Source organism: Elaeis guineensis, chromosome 3 (genome assembly GCF_000442705.2).
Source record: "Elaeis guineensis isolate ETL-2024a chromosome 3, EG11, whole genome shotgun sequence".
Lineage (NCBI taxonomy): Eukaryota > Viridiplantae > Streptophyta > Magnoliopsida > Arecales > Arecaceae > Elaeis > Elaeis guineensis.
Genome location: NC_025995.2, coordinates 63,896,415 through 63,917,440, shown reverse-complemented (window position 1 = coordinate 63,917,440; position 21,026 = coordinate 63,896,415). Strand labels below are relative to the sequence as shown.

The following is a 21,026-nucleotide window of genomic DNA, read 5'->3' as shown; positions in this document are numbered from 1 at the left end:
CAAAAATAATTATTATATCAGATCAAGGTAAAAGATAAGTGAACACATCTTGGATTGTCATCTTTCTTTTCTCTCGAGCCTCCACAACTTCCCCGAAGGAGACTAGATGAGGGGTGAGGGAGTCCAGCACATTCTCCAATACCTAAAGATGGCTGTGAAGAATCAGGCAATAGCATTAGAAGTCTTGATTAAAGGAATCACACAACTCCCCTATTTTCCTTAGCTCAATAGATATGCTTGCGACAACTATCTCAGAACCCAGTATAGCTTCGGCTTCAGACCTCAAAGGTTTCCATCCAATAAAGGTTGGTACTAGTTTGGCAATGAGCCTCATCCATAGAACCCACCTAGTCGGACCGAACTTGAGAGCCTCCTTGGGGACCAGCCACCTCAGCCTCTAGTTGGTCAATCTTCCTTTTGGTCTTGGCCAACTCCACCTTCATGTCGGTGACTTGATGAAGGATATGAGCTTGGTCAGCTTGGGCAGAAGAAGCTTCACCCCTCACTGCCTGAAGCTTATCTCTGAGTTTCATAATCTTATGTTGAAGGTTGGCCTCCCAGCAAGTAGCTCATTGAAGGCGATCACCTTCCTCGTATTGCCGACTTGAATCTCTCATCCACAGGAAGCAGGATGAGAAGCCTAACGCGACTGAGGGTTCTCCTTCTTTAGCTTTTCAGTCTCCTGCTAAGGAGCCTCCAAGGTTCACTTCAAGTTCTCATTTCTAATAAGAAAACTATTGAATTGCCTTTGGAGTTTCTCTTGGACTTCCTTGGTGGTGATCCGCCCCAAATCTACCAAAGTTCGACCATGTTTGGCGATCCTTTCTTGTTGCTCTACCTAAGATGCCTTTTCCTCTACTGACTTAATTTGCATAATCATGCAATACCACCAACCAAGCCTCCAATGCTCGAATGTTGAAGCCCCTCTGTATGGTTGGCCGATTAGTTAACCTAAAATACAAGGATAGGCATCGAGCAAAAGATAAAAGACTTACCATCAAGATGTTGTTATGCACTCAAGAGCATCTCTTCATCGGTCATGCCAACAAGGTACTCTTTATTTTCGAGAGATATCAATCTCTTGATTATCTTCCAAGATCGATGATACTCGAAGACGACTATCTCATCCTCCCTATTCACCCAATTGAAAGAACAAAAGGATGAGGGATCCATATGGGAGGAGCAGGAAAAGCAGACTCAATAGGAAGATGAAAAGGTGATGCCTTGATCGTGTGCCAGGAGGGACCCATGGTCTTTTTCACAATCTCGATTGTTGCAGCCAAGACCTCAATCATCGTGGCACATGAAGACTTTACTATGGCACCTTGGCCTGCAATATCCATCGTATCCAAGGAAATCGCTCCAAGATCAAACACCTCAGGCCTTGGCTTGACAAGTAGTTTGAAGCCTTGGCTCAGACTTCAGTAATGACAGATTGAACTCTTAAGCATCTAAAAGTGGCTTGACATCAAGTGGGCCTCCCATGGCCCTCAACAGATTCGATTTGACAACCCCATTAGGTTGGTCAATGGTTCCTACTTCGACTCTTGGCATATCCTTAGCTGCACCTGAGGAAGGCTCAATCAAAGGAATGTCGACAGGAATGTGGAGGGTAGTTGAACTATGTTCTCCCATTCCTTGGCTCAGCTCAATGATCGAAACAACCTCTGTACGACTCGATTCAGCAGCCCCAATAGTTTGGATACTGACCTCCACTCTAACTTATGGCACATCCCCAGCTATACTTGGAAAAGGCCTGATCAGAGGAACCTCATCAGGAACATCGAAAACAACTGAACCCTATCCTCCCACTCCTTGGCTCAGCCTAGTCTGACTAGTCTTCCTTCTCTTCACCTTCAGCAAGCTAGCCAACAACTCCTCTATAGTGAACTTTATTGCTGTCCAAGTCAAGAGATCGCAATATGAGGATATGCATAAGCAAGAAAAAGAAAGAAGCTGAACACTCTAAAAGGATCTATTCACTTTCAATTGCTTCTCTTGGATTACAAAAATTCTATAAGCTAAGGTACAAAAAGAAAAAAAAAATTATGAGGGTTGTGACTCAACATCACCCTCTGCATCCCCGTCTCCTTCTACATCAACCAAACCACTACTTAAGGAAGATGAAGCCAGTGTTGACACAAGGCTCAGGTCAATCTTTAGAAACTATGCCCCTATCTTCTTCTTACACTGGCCAAAGCCAATAAGGAAGGCCTTCCGACACGATGTCAGTAGCTCCTCTTGAAAAGGTCTCACTCAGCCTAAAGGCCTCCATACCTTTGGCAACAATTTCTGCAAGACAGTACTTGAAAGGTTTTAATACAATGGCGGAAGCATGGATTTCAAAGCAATTATTATGAAATCATAAAAACCAAAACCTAACTCCAAGATCACCTGATCAGAAATTAAACCATATAATATGCATTAATATCAAATAAAAGATATAGAAACATACCTCTTATCGCTAGACCCTAATTTGTGCTAAGTTGCCGGCAGCAATCCGTCTGGGTTTCCACCAGGTGCCCATGTGTTCACCTTCCAACGTTGATCCACACAGAGACTCGACCAACCCACTAGCACCTAATTAAATATTCTCTATAATTAAATTCTGATTTATCAGAATTTAAATGCAATTTGGGCAGAACCTCCTTTCTTGGCTTTGCTGTCACACTGTTGGACCTTTTTTCTTGCCTTCCTTTCTTGCTCCTTGTCTCCTTAATTTTTATTCCAATTCTCTAAGCCCTTTTGGAAGACTTATTATCCTTTATCAGGACCTTATCTAGGCTAGAGAGAAAGAATAAAAAAAATTGGACAAGAAAAGCCTCTTGTAAGAAAGAAGGAAGAATTCTGAATGCACGAAGACTCCTCGGCGTGCACCCCTATTTATATTGCACGTAGGGGTGCAAACCAAAACATCTCACGCCCTCTCACACTTTATCTCACGCCTCCTTTCTATTTCTCACGCCCCATAAATTATAAAATGCCATGTGTACATCAAAGTTGGGTTGAAGAGGCGCCTTATTTCAGAAGGACTCTTCGATCTTAACTTACGATGTTCACATGAGAAGTCACAAAGCTTATCTTATTGGTGCCATCAACCCATGCCTTTGGATCTGGAAGGAAGCCCATCCAATGGCCAAGATAGAGGGTGCCAACTTGAGGAAGGGCGCAAGAGATTAAGGGGCGTGGATAAGTTAAAACTTATCTCCCCATTTGAAATTTCCAAGGGGCGCTTCCAAGGGGTGGCGCATGGATTTAATCCTTATCCCTTCTCCTAATTTTTCTACGATGAGTTTAATACTCAGAAGGACTCTTAGGCACCTCCTAAGACATCTGAAAACTATTCGTTGAATAAAAGTCATGGAGAAAAAATAGGAAAGACCAAGTTAAGGGGCGTCATCTCCCATCCATGCGCCATGTGACACATGCGCATGGATTTAAATTCTTACCACTTCTCCTAATTTTTCTACGAGGAGTTTAATACTCAGAAGGACTCTTAGGCACCTCCTAAGACATCTGAAAACCATTCGTAGAATAAAAACTACAGAGAAAAAATAGATAAGACCAAATTTAAGGTGGCGCCAACTCTATCCATGCGCCATGTGGCTCATGCGCATGGATTTAAATCCACACGCCAAGAGAGAGACTCTTAGGCATGTGATTCCCTAGTTTTTGGCACCCAACAGCAAGCCCAATTAAAACACTTCGAACCCATTTCAAGACCAAATCCAATTTGGCTTAAATTGGTTCTAAATTAGCCCAAATCGGAACCCGATTCGAATTCGATTCGAATCTAAATGCTAGGGTTTGCAACATGTGCTAGCATGTTCAACTTGCAAACATGGTTTAATCAAATTAAACCCATGATCAATTCTCTTTGTGTGTGATCCATTGGATTCTACATCTAGCCAGTAGTGAGTCCAGGTGCAATTTAACCTAATTTGGTTGGAACACAACCTAGCCAATTTAGGTCAAATCAAGCTGAACTGTTTTGATCAATCAGAACAGTTTCTAATTAATGATTGAATTAAATTCTTTAATTCGATCAAACTCACAAGATATGATTGACATCTAGCAACGTATCATGTCTACCTGGAAGATATGAAATTTTGATGAAAATACCAAAAATACCCTTCAGTGGAAAATTACCATCCAACTTGATCTTACAATCATCCTGCATCCCGAATATAAGTTTGGGTATGGAAAAATGTCAAACCTAATTTTATATTCATATTTCTCTTGATCAAATAATAATGATTCGATTTATGAAATATTAGAAACTATTTATAATTTTTCATAATGCTCTGATCAAAGTCTTCCTGAATCATTATTTGATTTAAACAGATAGAATGCGATCTCCTCTTACTAGGAGTGATCGTTTCCTTATTGACCTACTCACAACCTTCATAAGCAATCCATCATATCCAGAACACCCTGTACATGATTAAATCATGAATGAGTATGATCCAAAATATGGATTCATGCTTATAAGGTTCTATGGCAGTCTCAGGTCAAAAGATTTACATGCACAATTTCCACTATGAGAAAAATCTGTTGACATGTAGATAAGACTCCATCAGATGTTCTTTAATTGGATCAATTCAGTGAATTCATTCTCTAATGAACACTTACATCCTTATATTAGTATCATACACAAGTAATTGTGAGATCAATTATCCTCTTAATCGAGCATACACAGGATGTACCAGTCTTACTGGAAATATTGATCCCCTACTCAATATTTCATCGACTAAGAATATTTAAAATTAGAGTTTTAAGATTTTAGGTCTCACTAATATGATCGCATCATAACCCTAAAACTATAGCCCTAATTTATGGGGTTCATCATAATAAAAAATAAGATACAGCATATGATGAACTAAATACCTTTTTTTATTTAAAACATCAGTACATGAGTTGTCAGGAGATAAAAAGAATATCCTTCAATTTATATATTTTGATTGGCTTATAGGGCATATTTCTTTCAATCTCCCACTTGCACTAAAGCCAATCTCTCTTATATTTCAACCCCATACTATCGAGGTGGCGATCGAACTGCTGCTGTGGTAAAGCTTTAGTGAACGGATCTGCTATGTTGTTCTTTGTGTCTACTCGTTCAATAATGACATCTTGTCTTTCAATTATTTCACGAACGAGATGGAAGCGTCTCAAAATGTGCTTGGATTTATGGTGAGATCTGGGTTCCTTTGCTTGAGCAACTGCTCCAGTATTATCATAATAAAGTGGTACTGGGTTTTCAATCTCAGGAACAACGCCCAATTCAGTGATGAACTTCTTCATCCAGATAGCTTCTTTGGCGGCTTCACTTGCAGCTATATATTCTACCTCTGTGGTTGAGTCAGCTACTATTTGCTGCTTAGAACTCTTCCAATTCACTGCTCCACCATTCAAAGTAAAGACATACCCTGAAATAGATTTGCTATCATCTGGGTCTGATTGAAAACTAGAATCAGAGTATCCTTCTAGTTTAAGATCAGATCCACCATATATAAGAAAAATATCCTTAGTCCTTCTTAAGTACTTTAAAATATTTTTCACAGCCTTCCAATGATCCTCTCCTGGATCAGTCTGAAATCTACTGGCTATGCCTAAGGCATAAGCTACATCAGGCCTGGTACATAACATAGCATACATTATTGATCCTACTGCCGAAGCATAAGGAATAGAACTCATTCTATTTCTCTCTTCAGTTGTCTTAAGAGACATCTTCTTAGAGAGATGTATGCATTGACTCATGGGTAAGTAACTTCTTTTACTTTCATTCATACTGAATCTTTTTAGTATTAAGTCAATGTTTTTAGATCTATCTCTATAGATCTTTATACCAAGTATATAGGATGCTTCCCCCAAGTCTTTCATGAAAAACTTATTGGATAGCCATAATTTGACTGTTTGTAGCATTGGGATATCATTCCCAATAAGGAGTATGTCATTTACATACAGAACCAAGAAAACTAGGGCACTCCCACTAGTCTTCTTATACACACAAGGTTCATCCACATTTGATGAAACTAAACTCTTTGACTGTTACATCAAAGCGGATGTTCCAACTCCTTGAGGCTTGCTTTAATCCATAAATGGATTTCTTAAGCCTGCATACTAGATTTGGTCTGTCATTTGAGACAAAACCCTCTGGCTGTGACATGTAGACCTCCTCTTTTAGAAAACCATTCAAGAAGGCGGTCTTCACATCCATTTGTCATATTTCATAATCATAGTATGCTGCTATTGCAAGTATTATCCGAATAGATTTGAGCATGGTAACAGGTGAAAAAGTTTCATCATAATCAATATCCTATTTTTACCTGAAACCTTTAGCTACCAATCTAGCTTTATAGGTTTCTATTTGACCATCTGCTCCAATCTTTTTCTTATAGATCCATTTGCACCCAATAGGGTTTACCCCTTCTGGTGTATCAACCAAAGTCCATACTTTGTTGGTGTACATGGAGTCCATCTCGGATTTCATGGCATCCTGCCATTTGTCTGAGTCCTTACTCATGACAGCTTCCGTATAGGTCAAAGATTCGTCATTCTCAATGACTTGGGCTTCATTATTCTCAATAATGAACCCATATCTTATAGGTACATATCGTACCCTATCTGACCTATGGATAGGAGTTGTGTGTTCTGGTTCTTCCTTATTTATGTGAATATTTGGTTGAGAAATATCTATTTATTTTTTTTGAACTTCATTAATTTCAATATTTCTCCCACTGCCTCTTTCTAGGATAAATTCTTTTTCCATGAAAGTGGCATGCCTACTTACAAATACCTTTTATTCAGTAGGGTGGTAGAATAGATATCCTATACTATCCTTAGAATATCCTACAAATAAATATTTATCTGCTCTAGTATCTAGCTTATGTCCAAAATTTCTTTTGACATATGCTGAACATCCCCATATCTTAAAATATTTAAGATTGGACTTCTTACCTCTCCATATTTCATATGGAGTGCTAGATACAGATTTAGAAGGTACTCTATTCAAGATAATTATTGCGGTTTCTAAAGCATGACCCCAGAAGGAAGTAGGCAATTCAGTGAAGCACATCATAGATCGTACCATATCTAATAAGGTACGGTTTCTTCTTTCGGCTACATCATTTAATTGTGGCGTATAAGGAGGTGTCCATTCAGAGATAATTCTCTTTACTTTAAGATGGTCTAAAAATTTATTGGATAAGTATTCTCCTCCTCGATCAGATCGAAGAATTTTTATACTTTTTTCAGTTTATTTTTCGACCATATTTTGATACTCTTTGAATTTATCAAAAGTTTCGAATTTATGTTTCATAAGATACACATATCCAAACCTAGATAAATCATCTGTAAATGTAATAAAATAAGAGTATCCACCTCTGGCCTGGGTTGTCATAGGGCCACATACATCTGTATGTACAAGTTCTAACAACTCGTTTGTCCTATCTCCATGTCCACTAAATGAAGTCTTGGTCATTTTACCCATGAGACATGATTCACAAGTTCCTAATGATTCATAATCATAAGAATCAAAGAACTTTTCTTTGTACAACTTGTTAATCCTAGTCTCACTAATATGACCAAGTCGACAATGCCAAAGTAAAGTATTATTTACATTACCTCTCTTACGTTTACTATTTTCATCAATATGAAAAATATTATCATTCAAGCATAGAGTCAACAAATCATTGTCAAAAATGCCATGACAAATTATTTCATTAGAAAAATTAATCGAGCAACCATTGCTCGTTATAGATATTTGATATCCTTGTTTTATCAACAAGGGTATAGATACAATATTTCTAATGATCTTAGGCATGTAATAACAATTTGTTAGCTCTAAGATCTTCCCAGAAGGAAACTTCAAGATATATGTCTCTACAGCTTCTGCTTGGATAGAATCTCCTCCAGCACCATAGAGCTCGAAGTCTCCCTTCCTCAAACTTCTAATTTTCTGCAGTCCCTGCAATGATTTGCAGATATGAAAACCACAGGCAGTATCCAATACCCAAAAGTTTGAAATGGAAGAATTTAATGATAATATTGTATGTATCTCACACATACCTTTTGGTGCATTATTTGCACCAGTCTTCACTGTTGCAAGATAAGCCTTGTAATTCCTTTTCCAATGACCTGCCTTGTCGCAGTGAAAGCAAGTCGACTGTCTGGAGGTCTTCTTTCCCTTCTTTCTCTTATTTATACCACCTTTAGGGTTCAGCCTCCTTTTAGAACCCTTTTTGCCTGCCTTCTTCTTGGAGATCCCATCCACAAGAAGAAGAGGAGCCTTATCCTTCTTGATATGGCTCTCTGCTGTCTTGAGCATATTTAACAGCTCAGACAAGGAAGAATTCAGTTTATTCATGTGATAATTCATGACAAACTGAGAAAATGATTCTGGAAGTGATTGCAGGATTAGATCCTGACTCAACTCCCCATCCATAATAAAACCTAATTGACCTAATCGAGTGATCAGGTCAATAACCATCAAAACATGGTTTTGTACGGATGATCCCTCTGCCATTCTGGTATGGAATAATTGCTTAGATATCTCATATCTAGCAGTCCTACTCTGTTCTCCATAAAGCTCTTTTAAATTGAGCAATATGGAATGAGTGTCCATGCTATCATGCTGCCTCTGTAACTCATTTGTCATAGAGGCAAGTATGATACACTTGACAGTTAAAGAATCATTTTGCCACATCCTATATGTGGCTTTTTCTTCCTCTGTGGTATCCTCCCCAACTGGCTCAATGTCAGGGGTATCGAGGATGTAAGAAAGCTTCTCTTGACTAAGTACTATTTTAAGATTTCTGAACCAGTCCACATAGTTGGTACCAATCAATTTATTTGTATCCAAAATGGAGTGAAGTGAAAGTGAAGAAGCCATTAATCTACATAATAAAGAACATTACATAAGCGAACAACTCAAGATGATATACACAATTAAATTAGGACTTTAATTTTATTGTGTCTCCCACTATTTTATCAGACATCATAACCCTCTAGTATGATGTTCGAGAAAATCCTGATTAATTTTCTTAGTGGGATCGAGACCCTAATTCCTTATAAAAGATCTTGTGGTTGCACAACAAACCTTTTATAAGTTTACAGGTAGGAAACTCTTTCCAATTGCATCTCATGCAATTCTCAATAAAAATCCTGGCCTCTAAAACATTAATAGCCTTGTGTTTACACAACAAACCATAATATTTTAGTTAAGTAGGACCCTTCATTTTGATACAGTCAAAATAGAATATAAATACTTTTGTGGTTACATAATAAAGCATTATACTCATAAAATTGCTGTAAGCATCTCGATGCGCCAGAACAATATTATGTCAGTTTTCATAATTGGTCTTGTGGTTACACAACAAACCTAATATGGTTCGTGACATAATAATGTCCTAGCATGAAGGAAGGCCATAATGTAGTGAATACAACATCGAGCATCCCAGCCAAAAATTAAATTAATCTAATCAGCCAGGTAAGTGGGAGAGAGGTGGGGGTCCCCCCGTTTCTTTCCTTAGACACCAATAAATTTGGCCAGGTCAGACAACGGAACCAATTAGAAACCACATTCTCTTTATCAATCATGAACTACTTTTCTAGACACCGATTGATCAATTAGACATCATAGACTGGTTCCGCTATTGGTTAATTACACTATAACTTAATATCATTTTACAGAGGGCTTTTCAGGTCTCAATGCATATTTAATTTCTATATTAAATACATGAATAAAAAAAATTATCATCATAGTGAACACAATTCAATATGACAGAGCAACATTCCATAATTATATACATCATAATTTAATTATGAAATAATGAATATGATCTCATCATATTAATATCATATTAAAACATAAATAATGATCATATCATATTTATAATATTGTCATTAAATCATTAACATATCATCATATGATTTAATTCTAACAAGGTTGCTCTGATACCACTGAAAGGTTTTAATACAATGGCGGAAGCACGGATTTCAAAGCAATTATTATGAAATCATAAAAATCAAAACCTAACTCCAAGATCACCTTATCAAAAATTAAACCATATAATATGCATTAATATCAAATAAAAGATATAGAAATATACCTCTTATCGCTAGACCCTAATTTGTGCTAAGTTGCTGGCAGCAATCCGTTTGGGTTTCCACCAGGTGCCCACGTGTTCACCCTCCAACGTTGATCCACACGGAGACTCGACCAACCCACTAGCACCTAATTAAATATTCTCTATAATTAAATTTTGATTTATCAAAATTTAAATGCAATTTGGGCAGAACCTCCTTTCTTGGCTTTGCTGTCACACTGTTGGACCTTTTTTCTTGCCTTCCTTTCTTGCTCCTTGTCTCCTTAATTTTTATTCCAATTCTCTAATCCCTTTTGGAAGACTTCTTGTCCTTTATCAGGACCTTATCTAGGCTAGAGAGAAAGAATAAAGAAAATTGGACAAGAAAATCCTCTTGTACGAAAGAAGGAAGAATTCTGAATGCACGAAGACTGCTCGGCGTGCACCCCTATTTATATTGCACGTAGGGGTGCAAACCAAAACATCTCATGCCCTCTCACACTTTATCTCATGCCTCCTTTCTATTTCTCATGCCCCATAAATTATAAAATGCCATGTGTACATCAAAGTTGGGTTGAAGAGGCGTCTTATTTCAGAAGGACTCTTCGATCTTAACTTACGGTGTTCACATGAGAAGTCACAAAGCTTCTCTTATTGGCGCCATCAACCCATGCCTTTGGATCTGGAAGGAAGCCCATCCAATGACCAAGATAGAGGGTGCCAACTTGAGGAAGGGCGCAAGAGATTAAGGGGCATGGATAAGTTAAAACTTATCTCCCCATTTGAAATTTCCAAGGGGCGCTTCTAAGGGGTGGTGCATGGATTTAATCCTTATCCCTTCTCCTAATTTTTCTACGATGAGTTTAATACTCAGAAGGACTCTTAGGCACCTCCTAAGACATCTAAAAATCATTCGTAGAATAAAAATCACGAAGAAAAAATAGGTAAGACCAAGTTAAGGGGCATCATCTCCCATCCATGCGCCATGTGACACATGCGCATGGATTCAAATTCTTACCACTTCTCCAAATTTTTCTACGAGGAGTTTAATACTCAGAAGGACTCTTAGGCGCCTCCTAAGACATCTGAAAACCATTCATAGAATAAAAACTATGGAGAAAAAATAGATAAGACCAAATTTAAGGTGGCACCAACTCTATCCATGCGCCATGTAGCTCATGCGCATGGATTTAAATCCACACGCCAAGAGAGAGACTCTTAGGCATGTGGTTCCCTGGTTTTTGGCACCCAACAGCAAGCCCAATTAAAACACTTCAAACCCATTTCAAGACCAAATCCAATTTGGCTTAAATTGGTTCTAAATTAACCCAAATCGGAACCCGATTCGAATTCGATTCGAATCTAAATGCTAAGGTTTGCAACATATGCTAGCATGTTCAACTTGCAAACATGGTTTAATCAAATTAAACCCATGATCAATTTTTTTTGTGTGTGATCCATTGGGTTTCACATCTAGCCAGCAGTGAGTCCAGGTGCAATTTAACCTAATTTGGTTAGAATACAACCTAGCCGATTTAGGTCAAATCAAGCTGAACCATTTTGATCAATCAGAACAGTTTCTAATTAATGATTGAATTAAACTCTTTAATTCGATCAAACTCACAAGACATGATTGACGTCTAGCAACGTATCATGTCTACCCAGAAGATATGAAATTTTGATGAAAATATCAAAAATATCCTTTAGTGAAAAATTATCGTGCAACTTGATCTTACAATCATCCTACATCTCGAATATAAGTTTGGGTATGGAAAAATGTCAAACCCAATTTTATATTCATATTTCTCTTGATCAAATAATAATGATTCGATTTATGAAACATTAGAAACTATTTCTAATTTTTCATAATGCTCTGATCAAAGTCTTCCTGAATCATTATTTGATTTAAGCAGATAGGATGCGATCTCCTCTTACTAGGAGTGATCGTTTCCTTATTGACCTACTCACAACCTTCATAAGCAATCCATCATATCCAGAACACCCCGTACATGATTAAATCACGAATGAGTATGATCCAAAATATGGATTCATGCTTATAAGGTTCTATGGCAGTCTCAGATCAAAAGATTTACATGCACAATTTCCACTATGAGAAAAATTTGTTGACATGTAGATAAGACTCCATCAGATGTTCTTTAATTGGATCAATTCAGTGAATTCATTCTCTAATGAACACTTACATCCTTATATTAGTGTCATACACAAGTAATTGTGAGATCAATTATCCTCTTAATCGAGCATACACAGGATGTACTAGTCTTACCGAAAATATTGATCCCCTACTCAATGTTCCATCGACTAGGAATATTTAAAATTAGAGTTTTAAGGTTTTAGATCTCACTGGTATGATCGCATCATAACCCTAAAACCATAGCCCTAATTTATGGGGTTCATCATAATAAAAAATAAGATGTAGCATATGATGAACTAAATGCCTTTATTTATTTAAAACATCAGTACATGAGTTGTCAGGAGACAAAAAGAATATCCTTCAATTTATACATTTTGATTGGCTTATAGGGCATATTCCTTTCAGTACTCTGCAATAGTGACCTTGTTTGCTAGCTAAGTTTGAGCCTCCTTTGCTTGGGTCATGTCTTCTTTAGCTTGGCACATATCCCTTTAATTCAATCCTTGCTAGCTGGTCCCACATGCATGCGGTCTCGACTTCACTCTTCTAGAGCTGGGCGATCCTTATCTTAAGGGATTTCTTAGCTTCCTCTAGAGAACTCTTGGTCTCCCCCAAAGCTACCTCTATAGCATCAGCTCGAGACTTTTCTATGATCAGTTTCTCCTCTGACTGCATCATGATGGAATGTAGGCCCTTTTCAACCATGTCTCACTCCTCCTCAGTTGCTTGGAGATGGTGGCAAGATTGGTGAGCTTCTTGATCTAGGCATTGGACCTACTAAAGTAAGCCCCTCATCACGAGAGCTCCCTAAAGATCAATCGAGTTAGAGGAAAGACATATCGAAAAGAGAATCAAAATCAAAACTTTACCTCGACAGCATCCCAGAGACAGACTTTAAAGGATTGCACCAATAGCCTCTCTATTTTGGTCGATGGAACCAATTCTGTTAACTTCATGTAGGCCTCAACAACCGGCATAGAACCGCTAGTGAAAGGCTATGAAATGCTTGGGAGAGCTGGAGTACCTCATTTTGCTACATCAGGAGGATCGCATGCGGTAGGGACTGCATTGGCCATAATAATCTCAGACGAGGGGATAGCATACCTCTTCTTTGATTACTTCTCCCTCAACTGATCTGTGGCATTAACAATCTCGGACTCGATAGGCTCAGCCTTGGCAACGATAGCCTTAGCCTCGAAAGAAAGAGGTAGGATAATCCTCTTCCTCTTCTTCTCTTTTTCTTCTTGGGAGGACCAACACCAGATAGGTCTTCTTGAGAGAATATCAAACTTACATAAATATAAAAGAAGTCAACATGTTTGGCCCCATGGCTAGAGGGTCAAACAGACAAGCACCAACACTCACCTCCGGAGAACAGACCTTTAGAGTGCAGCTTTTTGAGGAGGTCCTCATGTAGGAGCTCGAAGTATGGTGGCACCTTGAGCTGCTTCAACTCGCTCACCATCACCTCCGTTGCTTCAATCAACTCTGGAAGCTCTAACAATGTAGACTTCATCAGCGATCCCCACTCGATTAGGAATCCCCGTGGGGTCAGAAAAGATGCAAAGAAAAACTGGCTTTTTCACTCATAGATGGAGGAAAACCCAAAAGAAAAATAGGTGACATTCTTTCTAGAGAAAGTGTACCACCAGTCTCTGCTCCAAAGATGCATCTTCACTTGAAAAAATACTTGAAATATCTTTTCTCGAAGAGGTACCCCAGTGCAAAAGAAAATAGAAGAACCTAACTATCATCTGCCAAGTATTGGGGATGAGTTGGGCAGAACATAGCTGATACTACACTAGTAGTTCAGCAAAGACCTTGAAAATCAAAAGCCTAAGGTCGGCCTTGAAGGCCTCCTTATACAAGGCTATCCTATTTCTCTGAGAAGAAGTAATCCTATCAGAAAAGTTGGGCAGTTCTAGGACTATATTCTTCAAGATCCCATGCTTTTTTCAGATTTGCTCGAGTTCATCATCCTCCAGAATGAATTTAACCATGTTTGAAGTTTGATGAGCCTTGAGCACCTTCATGGCGGAACCCTTAAAAACCTGGGTAGGTGACACCAAATCAACGGATCCTATTCTATTGGTTTTTCTAGAGGCAAAGCCAAGAAAATGAATATAAGACAAAGAAAAAGAACCAAAAGAAGGACTAAAGATGAAGAAGAAGGCCAACACACCAGAAATCCTAGATAGGAAGGAGACAACAATAGCGGCCACCACGATACCTCTCTCCAACTATGCAAATAGGAAGCAAGGTGAATGATGCTCGTCTCTCCTATGTCATTTATAACATGGCCCGATGATGATGGCGATTCGGATGGATGATCTGATCGGTTTATACATGTTGACACCCCACTGGATACCAAAACATTACCCAGATCAACACCACCAAAATATCCAATCATCACATCGAAAAGTCTGCATGCCATGATGCCCTCTCGGGAAAAGGAGGCAACGCACATCTTCCATAAATGCTCATCTGCCCAAGTTGTGACCTTTTGAGGGATGATCACAGGGATGTATAACATTAGGACTTCTTACTTCATCTGGTATGTTACTCAAGGCATATCTCAGTGTGGTCATATTCCAAAGACTACTGTCGCTATCGATACTAGAAAGTCTGCAGGAAGCTTTGGCATCAGTCCAGACCACCAACACCACAGTTAACACAAGAACACCTTCTACTTCCTTCATCCGAGCTAAAGGATGTCTCGGCCTTGAAAGTAGGGGGCAATTGATATACTCAAAGATGACCTGTCCACTATGGCACTAGCAACCAATAGTAGCCCAATGCATGTTTTCGATAGGAGGTGACGAAACAATCACCCAATCTTTGCCATCTAGTCTTTTACGATCGTACAGGAGGAGTTCCAACGTCTTCTACTCACTAGATGACAAGCGGCCAATCATCCTGCTATTCCACTTCCTCCTTCACTTAGTGAGATTCGTAATCTTAACAAACTCTAAAACATATGAGCCGTTATCCTTTAACAATCAGAGCACATCACATCTCTACAACCCTAGAGAGAAAAATGGCGTGCATTCCCTCAGATGATGGGTATCCACCTTTGTCTATAAAACTTAGCTCCTCAAGATCTTTCAGGTAAGAGAAAGTAAGTGAACACTTACTCCACCTACCTTTTTTCTGAGATAGATCCCATACAATTGGAATCTATCTTCTCTATAAAGCTCTGAGCAATTCTGACTCCATCTCTAAACTCCGTCTTCCATATGCATCCTCTAAGCTACCACTCTCCACTCTCATACGGCAACTTCTTCCACTTCATACTTGATTTTATTGTAAAATTCTTTTTCAAAGCTTAGACCTCTTATGTTTGCTTTCATGGCAGATTGACTTAGGCATCGGAGGACCACCACTAAGAAATCCATCTAACATGGAGATTTTTCTGCCTTTGATGGTGTTGCAGAGTCCAATTTAAGAGATCGACCGTAGACTTGAAGCCAATGTCTGATTTGGAGATCTTGACCAGCTGTCTTGCAACCGTCTCTCTCTCGACTCCAGCTCATGTCTTGAGCTAGATCGACTCCTTCATGACAACATGTGCATTTAGTATCAATTAGGTAAAGTGGTCCAGAACATGGTGTTCTTTCTATGTTGATGTTGTTTGCTAAAGGTTCACCTAGAAAACCTGTGTTGCCATTAGCAATATCACAACCCCACATACATAGCTGAAAAGAGAAATTCTTTGTACACCACCAATATGAACAAACATGGATGTGGGTTGTGCCAATATGACCCACCTTATGCTAATGAGTCATGCAACTATCACACAAGGGAAGGAAGAATGCTGAAATCAATGTTGATTTTGATTTGATGAAGATGTTTGAATAGTGCAAGTTTAAGGAGATAAACCACATATATCGTACTTTGGAGCAGCTTGACATCGGTAGGCAATAGAAATTCAATTATTGTCATTGATGAACAGTAATTACTGAGGCCACTACTAGAAAAGCAGTCAACAAAAGATAGGAGACTATTACAAGAGGAGAGGCTAACATAAAAGATGGTGCTAGCAGAAGACCAGCCGCCAATAGAAGAACAGTTAGCAGTAGGGGAGAGGATGTAGCATAGACACATGGTCAACAGAGGGAAGGTCAAGAAGAGAAAGCTCCAGACATGAAAGCAAGGCAAATAGAAATTGAATTCAAGGGTTGGAGATGGATTGTTTGATAAAAATCAAAAGTATTTATGTGACTCAAGGTTTGAATCATCAACTTGTGACTCCAAAATTGTCTTCAGAGGAGAGATACAAATATTTAGAGAGCTTAGATGATAGAGGGAGAACATAAGGCTGAGGCTTTTGAGCAGGATATGGAGAGTGGATCAACGAACACGTGTTCATTGTTTAAAAATGCATACAAATTTGGAGATGTTCTGAGGGAATATGCTATTATGAATCGTTTTGAGACCTACTATCTTCACAATATAAGCGAGAGATGCAGTGGAATGTGTGGAATCAAAAATTTACGGGAAGCTCTATGCATCACCCCTCTATGGTTGTGCATTTTAGATGAAGAGCATTAAAGTGGTGTTTGTAATGCTTCCGGTCTTTCGGAAAATAGAATGGCAACCATCTCTTGGATGACCAACAACCCATGAAGATGGGGGCTATCAAGTGCTCCTTTGTCTGTCTCAAGGCACGTATTGATGGCTTAAAAATGCTTGTAGCCCTCTTCTAGGTTTGGTTGGCTGCTATCTTAAGGGGAATTTCCAAGGAACCTTGCTAGCATCCATGACATTGGGTTGGTTGTAATTTTAGGATACTCTATGTTGCATTTGGAATTTTTTGATATTGATAGTGGCACATCTAATTGAGGTAATAGGAGAAGTTGAAAATCTTACATTAATATTAGACAAAGCTATTCATGTGTTAAGTCCTATACCGACTATATACTAAATAAATTTTAGATACTTATACAAAATCAATGAACTTAAATAATACATTATAGTTAACCTTTTTATAAAGTGAGGTCCTAGATTGTACCGCTATAATTGGATAAACTAGTGAAGATGGCGTTTCCACATATTAAGCATATGATTTGTATGAGACACTCCTATAAGACCTTTGTCATGAAGTACCTGAGTGATATATCTAGAATCCTTATGTAGCAGGCAGCTAGGTCTTATGTGGAAACTCTATGGAAGGAAAAGTTTGACAAGTTGGACATATTGTACGCTGAAATGAGCATGGTGAATCAGGCATACATTTTGAGAGAAAAATCAGGTATACGTTAGAACAATAATGAGTTTTCTTCTTCTATCTTGTATAGTTTGTAAATATTTATGCAACGCTAACTAGAACAATAAGTTATGGACTGACTGAGTTATTTTGTATAGACGCCCAACGGATGTAGACAAGATACCATTTTAGTTAAAGCGATGTGTCACTGCATCACTAACAATGTTTCAAAGTCATTCAGAAGTCTATCATGCAGGATAGATGCAATGCATACCAGGACGTCAATGATTCTGCAAGGCAACAAATGGAGTGAGACCATAGGAGGATAATCTTGAAAATAAATTATTTGAACCTGTGCTCTGGACAAATCTGGACAAATCACTAATACACTCTGGTTTAGTTGTATTATCCTATACTATAGTTGATCAAACAGCAGATGTTATACTTTTCTGATGTGGTACTGTATTCCATTGATACCATATCAGCAACAGTATCCACTCTAAATTTTATTACTCTACATGGTTTTAAATGAAGAATCCAAATAGCCATGTAATAAGTGCAGATCTCCAAAAGTAACACAGAGAAGAATATAGGTGTAGTTCTTTGGAAGGGAAAAAGAGAAGGCGGCAAAGGATTGTATAAGACACCAACATACTTCAAAGAAAAATCGCTAATCACAAATAGTTAATGCCATTACAGGGAGAAAAACTGTTTAATAATAGAAATAACATACAGCAGTTAGAAATACATTATTGACAGTGTCTCTGATACAGGTGCCAGAGGTACTTGAGAAATTGCTAGGCCAACTGCAGTTATTCACCTGTTCCTGCGATCTTTTTCTTTAAAGCTTCAATATCGTTGGCTAACTCTTTTCTGCTTTGCTGTGGAAGAGAATTTCATTGTATCAGCAAGAACAGACAGATGAAAAGGATAAGATGAGAAGAGAACAGAATTTAGCATGATTCCGTTTAGCTATCTGGAATGAAGTCAATCATAAGGTGATTAAATAGAAAGAAGCATTTCACTAAACCGAATTATGATCATAGAGAAAAATTTCTCTATACCATATGCTGCACATTATGTCATTCTCCTTGGATTACTTAATGGTTATGATCATCAAAACTACATTCTCGCAATTAAACTGGAAAAATATAAAATTAATTATCTTCAGTTTAATTGTTTTAGAACAAACAAGATGGCATCCAAAAGAATTTTCAATAAGTAGAGGTACTTCCCACATAAGCTTTTAGAAATGCAGTATCATCTAATGGCATATACTCCACATCCTTTGGTTTGCATTGGAAACGTTCTTACTAAATGCTTTATGATTAGTATCAATAATGTTGCACAATACAATAAATGTTGGATCATGTATATAATAACAATTAATTGGACAAAGCATGACTGGCACAGATTGCTCAAGGCACATGTCTCAGAACAAAGATGCAAGAGATCATGAAAGAAGGTATCTTATGATTTTGTAGAAGAAAAATCTTATACTACCAACTCCCCTTAATCTTTAAAATTACCTTGAAAAGTACATAGCGGTACACAAACCATCCAGTATATCCAAGCCCCACTAACTCCATTACTTTTGGAAGCTGTCAGTCATGGAAGAAGAGGTATGAAAGGTACTAATTAGAAGCACATAGTTCAAGCGTTGCGGTCTAACTGGTATAACTTTCGCAAGGTGAAACATATAAAAGCTAAAACAGAGCATTATTTTATCTAGAGAAGAAATCAATTGAAGGATGCAGCAATGCAAGTCAAGTGCCTACCAGAGGGACAGAATTGATGGCACCAACAACAATGGAAGACAGCCAAACTGCAACAATTGCACCTCCTCCATAAAGGAAAACTGTCGATTTGTTTTCTATACCATCCCACTGTAACCATAATGTTGTTAATAAACCATTAAGAATACAGAAACAAAAATAGCTTTTTGTGTAGAAGAATATTTTAAAAAAGGTAGTTTTTTGGTGAATAAGTAGACGACACCTTCTCCTTTAAATCTACCAGGATATCATCAGTCGAACTAGATGTCTCTTCTGAGGAAGAAGTGGCTTTTACATGGAGTGAAGAGAACCTGTGTGCATCTGTCAAAAAGATTTTAAATCAAATGCCTTGTAGTATCTCTCATTATAAAAAAAAAAAAAAAAAAAAAAAAAAAAAAAAAAAAGAAGAAGAAAAAATCTAGTTTCCCACCTACAACAAATGAGCAAGAGCAGTCCACTTAGTCCTCTTAATCTGTCCAGATAGATGGAGACTAGTTTAAGCAAAATCTAGGGCATATGAAAATAAAGGAAGAGCACACCTCTTTCACTCTCTCAACCAATCCAAAGGGGAATTTTGACTACTTGAATGAAGACATTAAGGGGATCTTTTAAATTATCTTCCAGGTCTTACATTCTATCAATGAAAGAGTAGAAATTAATAATTACAAAGAGTGCTAGTGTAAGTAGAATCTATAACATTGTGTAAAAGTTGAAAAGTGAGAGCTGAATTATAATAATTAGTGATTGGAGGAAGCTTTCTACCGCAAGGGAGGGGGTAAGAAGAAGAAGATTTAAATAAAATGAGAACAAGCAAGATGTACCATCTTAAAATTCCCAATTTCTATATTAAAAGGGGCATTTTGAACAACACATCAAAGTAACCAAGGGAAACTTCTTGTAGATTTTAGATTCTGTTACTGAAAGAGTATCATCAACACTATAAGTTAGCAATTAGCACATCTAATTTGGTTCAAATTTGAACATCCGACTTCAAAATACTCAGTTTCCGAACATCAACAACTTCTAACAAGCTGGTAGCAGTAGCACCCAGCAGAACATATTTTTCTCTTAAAAACTCCCATTTCTAGAAATTCAAGATGCTTGATAAGGTTGTGACAGAATTATCATGCCAGAGTCCCCCAATTAGCAATGATGTCAAAGATCCAAACTTCTATACTACTAGACAGAAACTAAGCTCTCTTCCAACATTATTCGAAAATTAAGCTCAACAATAGAAGAACTATGAACAAAAGTTTCAACTGCTGACATCCCTGAGATACAAAATCAAATATAACCCAAAACTTTGCAGTTAGAACGAGTGAGGAATTGGAGTTACCTGGTATGAGAGACGACGAAGCAAGAGGCAGGGAGGAGGAGGAGAAGCGGCGAGGGGAAGGCGAGAGGGGGAGGTAGGGGTTCCTAGGAGCAGGGGAGGCCACCGAGGAGAGTCGAGCTCCGCCCAGCACCGCCGCGTACGCCGCCGTTGTCGCCGCCGCCGCCATGGAGCTTCGCCTTCACTTTATCTTCCGCTCGCGGCGGTTGTTGACTCTGCCTCTCTTTCTTGTCTGTTTTTCCCCTCTAATCCTCACGTTCTTCCCCCCTATTTTTCTTTTTCCCGAATCTTTTCGGCCTCGCTGCGCCACTCCCTTGGAGGCCGGTGGACGCGTGGCAACCAAGGTTGGCTCTGATTGGCTGAGAGCCTATCTTAAAATCCAGGGCTGCTCTTGGGCGGTCGGTGTACGGATCCCCCTGGCCCAGCAGTGTAGCCTATGGCCGTGGTTTTGACGTTTCGTTTGTAATAACAGTCA

At 38.4% G+C, this 21,026-nt stretch overlaps 1 protein-coding gene across 1 annotated transcript; it reads right to left on the bottom strand.

Annotated features, from left to right (window-relative positions):
- Positions 1-18,095: 18,095 nt before the first annotated feature.
- LOC105035058 (protein CURVATURE THYLAKOID 1A, chloroplastic) lies at positions 18,096-20,817 on the bottom strand. Its single transcript, XM_010910453.3, has 5 exons — positions 20,555-20,817; positions 19,442-19,539; positions 19,222-19,329; positions 18,973-19,044; positions 18,096-18,324 (listed from the first exon to the last, which is right to left on the bottom strand). Exons 1-5 carry the CDS (start codon positions 20,718-20,720, stop codon positions 18,256-18,258), a joined length of 513 nt encoding a protein of 170 aa, XP_010908755.1. The 5' UTR covers positions 20,721-20,817; the 3' UTR covers positions 18,096-18,255.
- Between the last annotated feature and the right edge of the window lie 209 nt (positions 20,818-21,026).